Source organism: Miniopterus schreibersii (genome assembly GCF_964146895.1).
Source record: "Miniopterus schreibersii genome assembly, chromosome: 8".
Lineage (NCBI taxonomy): Eukaryota > Metazoa > Chordata > Mammalia > Chiroptera > Miniopteridae > Miniopterus > Miniopterus schreibersii.
The window spans coordinates 54,355,764-54,366,839 of NC_138109.1; the positions used below are offsets into that span (position 1 = coordinate 54,355,764).

At 39.9% G+C, this 11,076-nt stretch overlaps 1 protein-coding gene across 1 annotated transcript; it reads right to left on the bottom strand.

Annotated features, from left to right (window-relative positions):
• Positions 1 to 1,435: 1,435 nt before the first annotated feature.
• On the bottom strand, positions 1,436 to 10,605 carry BCL10 (BCL10 immune signaling adaptor). The gene is made up of 4 exons (XM_081143878.1): positions 10,532 to 10,605; positions 10,267 to 10,458; positions 3,719 to 4,007; positions 1,436 to 1,960 (listed from the first exon to the last, which is right to left on the bottom strand). Exons 2-4 carry the CDS (start codon positions 10,321 to 10,323, stop codon positions 1,611 to 1,613), a joined length of 696 nt encoding a protein of 231 aa, XP_081000004.1. The 5' UTR covers positions 10,324 to 10,458; positions 10,532 to 10,605; the 3' UTR covers positions 1,436 to 1,610.
• Positions 10,606 to 11,076: the final 471 nt, after the last annotated feature.

Consider the following 11,076-nt stretch of genomic DNA (forward strand, 5'->3'; position numbering starts at 1 on the left):
CAGTTGCACTGTATCATGTCAATCATTCCAAGTTAAACATTTGTTGGCAATGGCTGTTTTTCACTGTTTAAAGGGGGGGAAAATGACTTCATAGGATTCAGAAAACCCAAAAGCCTAAATTTGTTAAAACCTTAATTTTATTGTCTATATAGTTATTCAACAGTTTAAAAGAAAACTCAGTGTTATAAACTATAAATATAGGTGCTATAGCATATCTGAGTTATGGTCTTTGATTATGAGTAAAGTCTATTTAAATTTTAAAAAGTAAATGCATATCAAATTTTAATTAATAAAAAGAAGAGCCTGCTTCTGCTTTCAAAATAGATTTATTTAAATGTAATGCCACTATTTTCTTAAGTTACACTGGACATGAACCATGTTTCTCCATGATACTTAGAAAATGTTTATACTACAAAAATCACCCAGTCTTTAAAATTTTTTAAAAACCAATATGCCATTCTTCATGACAGAAAAACTCATCAGTCTACCCAGAAATGCAAATTGATCTCACAACTTGAAAGTTTTCTATAAAAATTGGTACATATAAAGTAACTGTTTTAGATATTTATTTCCTACTGAAGAGTTTGAAACTTCCAAAACACAGTACTACAATTAAAAAACTTATTGTTAATAGCACATTTCCACCTCTGCTTTTTGCAACTAACGCAAATATATTAGATGGATATCAGGAAATAAATTATAATGAGGGTATAATTTATAAATGCGTAAATTTAGTCAAACTTTATTATTTAACAAAAGGACAAATCTAACTAATGGCCTGCTTGTTCCAAATAGTATTAAAAACAGACTGTCACATAAACAAATGGAAAAAAGCCATTTTGTTCTAGTTATTTCAACTTGTACAGTGGTGCTCATTAAGAGGATAAAAAGTACAGAAAAATTATTTTTAAATCTCATCAAATTACATGTAATAACAGATTTTTGTAAAAAATTTTTCTTTAGGAATGAAAATGCTAAAGCAAAGAATGTGAAAATCTTAAGAAAGTATTAGGAATTAGTAAGGTTAATAAATGTATTTTGGCAAATTGAGATCTTAGGTGGTTCAAACTCCATCGGATGTTCCTCTGTATCAGAAGGGGACTCTGAAAGCCAAACTGAGTAGGAAAGAGATTTTTTTTGGTTCACTGGCAGTTTTCCCCAACAGTGATTCGCTTTATTACCAATTAGAAACAGCTTCATCCTGAAAATTTACAGCCAGATGGTTGGGAAGGACTATTAGACTATGAAATTTCTAGCACAAATGCACTGAGAACATCATTCTCAGCCTAAGACTCTATTACCAAACAGAGATATGTTCCCTATTAAAACTGGCCTTCAAACATAAAAAAATGTGAAAACACTATCTCAAAAATGAAAAAAATCCCCATATAAAATCCTAAAAAGTACATGATCAACATGATTTACTTTGGCTATCTAAAATAAAAGTATGCTTCTTTTATTCCAAAAACGTCTATTTACAAAGTGAGCTTACATTGCATTTAAAAAGACATGTGTCAGGTGTTAATAAGTCATTATAGCAGTTTTATAAAAAGATTCATATCCTTCCAAATATTAGTCATTATTAAAAAAAATTAAAAGGCTGTAAACTGTCATTGCCGCAAAAGAGCACGTGATCTTAGGGGAAGAAACATCTCACTAGAGTTTCCACAAGTTCCTTCTTCTAACTGCAGCTCTGGGGGCAAAGGAGGAGCCCCAGGGTCCCCGGGTCTGGGAAGTGTAGTTGAAGAGAAGGTCGGATTTTCAGTTTTGCCTACTTCTAGAACAGGCAAATTCAGAGATGAATCAGTAGAAAAAAAGGGGGCTGTGCTGGATTCTCCTTCTGGATGGTACATAGTAGATGCTCTCCGTTTTTCAGAGAAATAACTCTCATCTGAATTGGATCTAGAGAGGTTGTTTGTGGCTCCATCTGGAAAAGGTTCACAGCTGCTACATTTTAGTCCTACAATGAAATTATTCAGATATCAATAAAAAAGTAACAAAAAAAATCGAGTCCAATTTTAAAGATTACAAACCAGTCACCACACAAAACTTAAATAGCAATTTATAAATTCTGTCATAATCCATTCCACATTTCATTTGCTTTTCCCAACAATTATGAAGTGTATATAATTATTTACATTTTCTAGGTAAGGAAACAGTCTCAAGGAAGCTAAATGACATGCTATAAACTCACTTAATTTGTACACTTATATACTTAACCATTGAAGGACTGGAGAAAAACAAAGTAGCCCCTAAAATTTTTCATAAAATAAGAAATGGCTTTCACAACTATTATTCTTAGCACACTGGCACAAAAAAACATAATCCAATAAAAAAAATTTAAACATGGCATATGCTAAAATTCTATGAGTTAATTAATGCCAATTACCGAATCTTGAATCATAGAGTATTAGAAGTAGAAGGGATTTTAGAGGTCACCTGGGAGAGCCTCTCATTATTAGAGATGGGAAAACGGGCCCAGAACAGTTAAGTCATGCCCAGCATTCCAGGACTACTTCATGGGAAAGGGAGAACTAGTCCTCAGGTCTCCTCTTAACATTAAATAATGTCCTGGTTCTCAACCTAACAATTTACTTAAATAATGGTGGTTGTTCTGGATCAAAGGATTTCATCATATCAAGAGAGTATATCCAGCAAACAATTAGCTTCAGTGTAGAAAGAATAAACAAAAACATAGTTTATCTTTCTTTTAGGCTTAGCAAACATTCAACCCATAACTAACCATAGGCACAGAACCTTCTGAGTTGACATATTTTATGTAAAACCTGGAAAGTTTATAAAGCACATTTATATGTCCTTTCCCCCCCACCAGTTTTTTAATTTCACAATACATTCAGCATTTCTGTTCCATTCTATAGAAACTATTTTCCTAAATATGGCTCAAAAGGGGAAAACTTCCAGTGTGTTCCAGCATGAACTCACAGACGGTGAGCTCCTTAAGGGCAGAGCCCTTACTCATTTCTGTATCCCTAGTGCCTAGAGCAAATGGAGTACAGCTACATCACATTCACATTTAACTCAAGTGCTCTGGAGAGAGAGACAGAGAATGAGGTGGGGGTTTGGGGAGAGAGGGGGATTTAAGTTGTATAGGCAATTCTACACAACATTCCAATCAGTGAGTGTGTGTGCTCTGGGGTGAAAAAGGAGAGGTGAATCTGCTATTCCTTAATCAGTCTCAGTTCTTATGCCTCTCATTTTGCCAGACTAAGTGTGATTCTAATGTTTAAAGTTATGTATAATTTATACAACATGGTTCTTATAAACATAGCCAACTACTTCATCTTGTGTCAACTGGTAGGAGAAAAACTATGAGTTGCACTTATTAAAATACTTTGCCTATATACTATTCTTTATGTGTTATGTGCATTTTCAGGGGTTATTTTTGAAAAGATTAATCTCATATTCTGCTGACTTTAGAAACAAATCCCTGTGTAGATTGGAACTTTATTATAGCTAAATTTTCTATAAATAATATTGTTAAATGAATATAAATACAGAACACTAATTGATTTCCCACTTTTCCAATGTAAGGACATCCTACTACAAGGTTGAAAAATGCAAGTGAATGTAATTCTAGAGCTTAAACTTTTCAATTAAAGCAAAAAAATCATTTCTGGGTTTTTTGGTTTTGTCTTGCATTTTACTTTTAAAAGCATTGTTACATTTTCATGAACTCTTGGATACATAAAATATTTACCTTTCAGATGTTCTAGTTTTATATTTCGAAGTTTCAGCACTTCATCTGTAATCTTCTGTATCAGGAAGTTCTGTGTTTTTTCTCGCCGAATAGATTCAACAAGGGTATCTAGTCCTTTAGGGTTTTCTTGTAAGTAGTCTAACAATTTTCCAGCCCTTTTTCTACTTGATGTTCGGCAAGAAATTTCTTCGGTGTCTTCTCTGCTGAGTATTTTTTTTGCACGCAGATGATCAAAATGTCTCTCAGCTATGATTTTTTCACACAGGTACACACGCAAATTTTCTAAAGCCTGAAAGACATAAAATGCTATTATTTTCTTTTTAACACTTAAGGAAATCACTTAGGAATCTTAACTGGTGGGCGAAAACATCTTGAAGTCAGGAGGCTCAGGCTTACTAAAATACATGCTATTAAGATGAAGGTCAAGTAGACAAAAGTAGATCCTAGATTAGACATTCCTTACAGCTTCTGTCCTGCTCTGATCTCATTTTCACACCTATAAACCAAGACGGGAGTATTGTGAGGAGGGGCTGTTCTAATCTAGACAACCTGGGTCCATGGAAATAGAGGTCTGCTGAAGGCCACCTTAGGGGGCTAAAGATGAGAGCAGAGGCTGCCATACATTTTAGTTACTATTTATCAAGGGATCCAGGATTAGTCAGGACCAGAGAGGATAACTTAGTGAGAAGTCTCATAGCTTATAACTTTCTCATGTTTGTTAATTTTCCATCTTCGTAGAGTAAAACCATTTTAAAAAACTCCATTAAACTAAAAGGGTCCATGTGTCTGTCTTTGGAGTCAGTTTGAAAGACTATAACTCAGTGAGTCAGTTGGTAGAAGGGAGGTAGAAAGATGTGGGGGGTAAAGAAACCTAAAGGAATAGTGAATGTTGAAATTAAAGAAAGAAAAGGAAATCACAGAAAACAGGACTAGATTTGAGAAGTAGCTAAAGGGGCTTAATTATCAGAAAAATGGCATGCATTAATAAGTAGCATTAATAGTTCGAAGCCAATGACTGTATTCTAGCTCTCCCATTTACTACGTATGTGATCATGGGTAAGTAACTCCTCTGTGCCTCAGTTTCCTCATCTAAGTGTTATGAGGAATAAAGTACATGTAAAGTTCTTAGAAAAGTGCCTGGTACATAGTAAGTGATCAATAAATGTTACTGATGGTGACAATGATAACTAATGATTTACATTTGTAATGATGAGAAAAGGCAATGGAAAATTTTAGAAATACCATATACCCTTTAGTATATGGTGACAGAAAAGTAGGCTAGGTGAAGGGTTCCTACATTTCTCAGTCCACTGAACCCCCACATTCATTTACTTATTCATGCAACAAACATTTCGTATATCTAAATAGTTAATATACCAAATGCTGAGTATGCAAAGATCAATTAAGACTTGTATCCTGCATGCAAAGGGCACATGGTCTAGTTGGAGAATACATACCACATGCAAGCCAATAATTATAAGATAATGTGATATGACCCAGAAATGAAAAGACTATTGTTCAAGTACTGGGGAAGCACAGAGTAAGCAATCAATTCTACCTACAAGACTGGGGAAATTTACAGAGGCTACACTTTTGCTAGAGGGATGAAGGTGCACAGTGGGAAAATACTGAGAAGTCTGGGGAGCTGGAACATAGGCTGCATGTGACAGGGTGGTGAGGAAGGTAGTTAGGAAGGAAAACTGGGGTTGAATCATGGAAGAATTTTTATAACATGTTGAGGATCACCCATTTCCCTGTAGTCAAGAGTCATCCAGGGTGTATAAATAAGAAGCAATAAGAAAACTTTTGCAGAGAACTGGGAGGAGCAAAAACTAGGGTCAGAGGAAACCACTTAGAAGATTGCTGCAATATCTTACATAAGATATGTTGAGTGCATAAATTTAAGCTGCGAGGATAGAGACAGACTAGATTTAAAAGATGAACTCCTGCCCTGGCCAGGTAGCTCAGTTGGTTGGAATGTTGTCCTGATACCCCAAGGTTGAGGGTTCGATCCCTAGTCAGGGCACATACAAGAATCAACCAATGAATGCATAAATATGTAGAAAAACAAGAAAAATCGATGTCCCTCCCTCTCAAATCAATAAATTAAAAAAAATAAAAATGAAAGATGAACTCCTTGAAAAACCTCATCTGTTGTCATTTCTACCAACAATATGCTGATGATTCCCAAATTTGTGTATGTGATCAAGACTTTCTCCACCTAGACATCCCAAAGGTACTTCAAATTCAACATGTCCAAAAACAAATTTATCTTCCCCTATTCTTTTCCTCTGATGTTCTCAACTATTCCAGGAGTACCACCACCCATCCAATCATGCTATAAACCTACAACTGATCCTTGACTTTTTCCCCCTCTCTTTCACTCACTTGCCACATCTGATCACCCTCTTACCAACACCTGCTACTCTACCCCTTACATTTTATCTAATCTGCCCCTTTGCTTCATCTCAATTATTAGCATTACTCTAGTTCAGGTCCTTATATGTTGCATGGACTATTAACAATGGATACCTAGCCATACTTCCTACTTCTCTCCTCCCCTCAAATTTCTCCTTCACACATCAAATCTTCCAATTCTTTCAAGACAAAATGGAAATCTGGAGTGTTATATGAAGTCTAATATTGAAATGTTACCAGTTTTTCCCCCTACATTTAAAAAAATGTTTCTATTGATTTCAGAGGGAGGAGAGAAACATCAATGATGAGAGAGAATCATTGATCGGCTGCCTCCTGCTCGCCCCGTACTGGGGATTAAGCCTGCAACCCGGGCATGTGCCTTCCCTGACCAGCAATTGAACCTTGATGGCCTGGATCACAGGTTGATACTCAACCTCTGAGCCACGCTGGCTGGGTTACCAGTTAATTTTTTAAAAATTTAAAACACTGTGCTCCATTTTTGACTTAAAAGGATAAATTTCCTCAACAACAGCAGGAGAGTAGAGAAGCCAAGAGCATGGCTCTGATCTCAGACCAACCTCAGTTCAAATCTTGAGAGCTGAGGCAAGTTCCTTAACCTCACCTAAACTTCCTTATTGATAAAATAATACTAAGTTTGGAGGACTTCTGGGACTAAATGGGGCAGTGCATATAAAGGCTTGACACAGTCTGTGACACACAGTAAGTGCTCGATAAATAATAGTTACTTGATAACGGCAGACAGGATACTTCATAGTATGGATGCTACCTACCTCTACAGTTTAATCTATCACCACCTCTATCAGTCCTGGCGCTTTATGTAAAACTGGTGTTTATCGCTCCACATTTCTTTACATTGTCACCTTTGTCTTGTTTTCTCTTCTCTATACCCCAAGTTGCTATTCATCCTTTAAGATCCAGGACAGTGGTCATCTTCAGGAAGCTTTACCTAAGCTCCCCAGAATAAGTCAGGTACTCCTCTCCTCTGTCCTTGTAGTACCCTGTGTATACATTTCACTTTTCTATATATCAGGGCTCCACTTTTCATCTCCCAATTCATTCCCAGACAATTCCATTCTGCCCTATCACTCTTCTCAAAATCACCAATGACCTCCTTAATGCTAAATCTGATACTTTCCAGTCATCTTTACTTCTCAGCAGCATGCACACAGTTGACCATTACTTCCTTAAAATACCCTTTTCTTTTCTTATATGCATACCATACTCTCCTGGCTTCCTTCTCATCTCTGTGGCTCTAACTTCTCACTTTTCAAAATTTGTCCATGATCTCCCTCTTCCCTTCTAGCTCTCAACTTCCTAGATGAATGCATTCAATCTCTTACTTATATTTCCAGCTCAGATCTCTCTTCTGATCTTCAGACTTGTTGGTCAAGTTGCTGACTTGACATTTCCACTTACTAATCTGATTCCACTCTCTTCCTTAACTCAGTTCATCACGAAGGCTGCTCATTCCTATTTCATAAATGCATTTGGAATTCTCCTGCTCCATCCATTTCCACTTCCTTTAACCTGATCCAAATTGCCATCATCTCTCAACTACAATAAATTCTGAGTTTCTTCACTGGCTTTCCTCTTTTCACTTTTGCTCTCCTCAGTCCATACAATAGGCAGAGGGATCTCTTAAAAATACATTAGTTCTTCAACAGGTCCCTACAACACCTGGTAAAAAAATCCAAACACTTTACTACTATCTATAAGACCCTTCATAATATGGCTCTAGCCCACCTTCCTAACTTCACCTCAGGGCACCTTCTGCCTTTTTCCAATTTCCCCAAGTCACAAGGTCTTGCCTTTGCAAATTCTATTCTGCCTAGAATGCTCTCTCCCCACAGTTCTGTCATACCCTTCAGGGACCACTTTAAATGTAACCTTTCCTGATCATACTATCTCAAGTAGATGCCCCCTGTTATTGTCTCAACATTTGTCTGCCTCCTTAATAGTACTTAACATAATTTGTAATTATACATTTATTTGTTTTCAACCCTAATGATCTACATGTTTAAAGCAGGCAAGAACCAGGTATGTTTCGTTTGACTCTACATACCCTGAACTTAGAGTGTGCTAAGTAGCTTTTTGGATGAATGTGTTTTGCAATATAATTATCACTTTATATCTATCTTCCTCCTCCTAAGAAATCAAGCTCTTTTCAAACTAGGATTGTGTCTTAGTTTTAAATGTTTGAACTGTTAGATTCAACTACAGTATCAGTTTCACAGTGGCATGTAATCCACATTAATAAAACTGAACTAAATTCAACCAAAAAGATGACGTGAACAACTAGATGGGGCGGAGGGGAAGGAGGAGTACAGTGAAGAAGTGGGAGTTTCTGGAGGATGGGTTCCAGAGAGCACAGTAGGAACAGCAAGCAGCTTAGGGGAGGGATGATAAAAAGCTCAATTTTATACAAGGGAAGGAATCTGCAGAATATAAGTGGATTTCTAGCAGATATTTGGAAATAAGTGCCTACAGTTGAGAAAGAAGGAAGTCTAATATGTGAATGATAATTTTAAAACCTTCTAAGGTCATAAACCATTTTGAAAATATGATAAAAATTTCGAAAAAAAAAAAATATGTGCACATACATTTTTTTTCACAGACCTCTTGAAACCCGTCCATGATTCCTCAAAGTTATGAATTCCTGACATGACTGTAAAATGAAATCAAGGAGACGGATAGTATCAATAAACTCACAGAAAAAAATAAGGTCTGAAAGCCACTCTTCACATGTGTGTTTGTGCACAGGTCTCATATCCTTCTACCTGTAATGTCTCACTGCCTGTTTTATTAGCTGTAAAAATGGGAATGACAATTACCTCCCTTAGAGGTTGTTGTAAAGATTCAGTGGGAACACTGTAAATTGTGTGACATAGCACCTGGAACACAGCAAGCCCAGGTCTTGCAGTTCATGGTTTTACTGGCACACACCTTGAATAAGACAACATTCATTTATTATATGTATGTTAACTATCAATGCCCCAGTATTATCTCAACTAGAATATAAAGCAGGGGCCTGTTACTTTCTGTATCTGTCCAGGCCAAAGGACAGTACTTCCATATATTAAGTGTTTTGTAAATATCTCCTGAATGAGGAAACTAAGGCGCGCAAGTCCCAGTTATGTCCAGTTTCCTTTGTTAATGAATCCAACTCTAATCACAAGCACAATGTAGTAAGCCTTACAGGGGAGAGAAAAGGAGGGGATTTAAAGTAGATGAACATTTAAAAAGCTGTTGTCCTGTCCAGTTCACAAAGATGATTTTGTAGGTTTTGTGTTGTTAAGCCAGAGCACACTTCACGTTGAGTTTCTGTTTTTTTAAATTTGAATTGATATACACTATTTTAGTGGCAGGCACTCAGAGGTCTCAAACAGCAAAACCACCAAAGGCATAGGAAAAAGAAAAACAAGTCGTATCTTAACAAAGCCATTGTGTACCAATAAATATTAAGATTTTCTGCAGCATCCAAGCAGAACAAACTTTACTACTGAATATTTTCCACGTTTGCTCGTAAATTAATTCTAGGCTACAGGTATTCATCCCCCCTCCCCTCAATTTAAATATGTGGGCGTTTGCTTACTAGGGGAATTCCAGATTGTGCTTTCAGCTGTTGAGCTTCCCCCAACCCCCTTTGTAAAAGAGTTTAACATATTTGCTCCACTGCTTGGGATCCTTCAACGGGTCCAGCCTGTGCTCCAGGTTGAGCCAGCAGCCTGGAGTCTCTGACTCAAGGATGAACGAGAGCCGTCGATCCGCAACGACGCGGCTCCAAGGCGCAGAGGGGCTGAATCACCAGGGGATAGGCGAGGGGTGGGCAAGAAGCAGACTGAGCAGAAGCGCTCCCCTGAAGAAGGTTCCGGACACCCAAGCCCTGCTTTCAGCGATTTAAAACGTGGATTAACAGGTCGCCGGGGATCACTTCCACTAAGTCCCCCCGGACGCCCGGCTCGCGGGGCCCCGTCCGCTCCTCCCACCCGCAGGCTCCTCCTCCGACCCCCACCCGGACTCCGGGTTTCCGCTTTCCTCGCCCTCGGGGCTGCAACCCGTCCCCGTCCGCCCCCAGCCCCCGGGCGTCTGGGCAAGATGGTGCTACTCACGTCCTTCTTCACTTCAGTCAGGTCCTCCTCGGTGAGGGACGGCGCGGTGGACTCCATGGCGGCGGCGGGGCAGGGCGCTTCTTCCGGGTCCGGGAGCTCAGGCTGCGCCGCCCCACCTACACTGGGGGCTTCGGCGTCGGGAGGAGGGGCGAGAAGCGGAGGCGGAGCGGGTCGCGGGGAAGAGCGCAGCCCCTTCGAAAACAAAAGGGCTTGGGGGTCAAACCGTGGCGTTTCCCGCCCTGCCTCTGGGGCGACAGCGACAGACCTTTGTGTCCCGACGCGGTCGCAACCCCGCTCCTTCCCTCTCCTTGAGGCTCCGGCGCAGGTGCCTTCCCTCGCTGAGGCGGGGCCACAGGCGGAGCCCGCCCCTTCTCTGCGGCAGCCAATCAGGGCCAGCCCCGGGCCAATCCTGTCCCCGCCCCCCGGGCCCGGGCCTTTCAGGAGTGGCTCCGCCCACAGTCCCAGGCCCCTGGCTCCGCGGCCGCGGGCAGGCCTCCCGGAAAGGAATCGTTTCCGTGGGTGGGACCCGCGGCCGCTCCGCCGGCAGGCGCTCGCCGCCCTCGCAGGCTGCTCGCGGGTGGAGTCTGGGCCGGGCTGAGCCGTGCCTTTGCGATCCTCCACTTTTCCCAGACCCTGCCCTACAACTTCCGGTTGCTGTTTGCCCACTCAAGTTTTTCAGGTATTAGGTCACACGCAGACACGCGCGGCCTCACTACGATACTAAAGACATTTTTGAAAGACAAAGACCACCTACCGCCCCACCCCTTGAACACGTAATTGAACGTCTGCGTACTTTTGGGTTACTGTTTA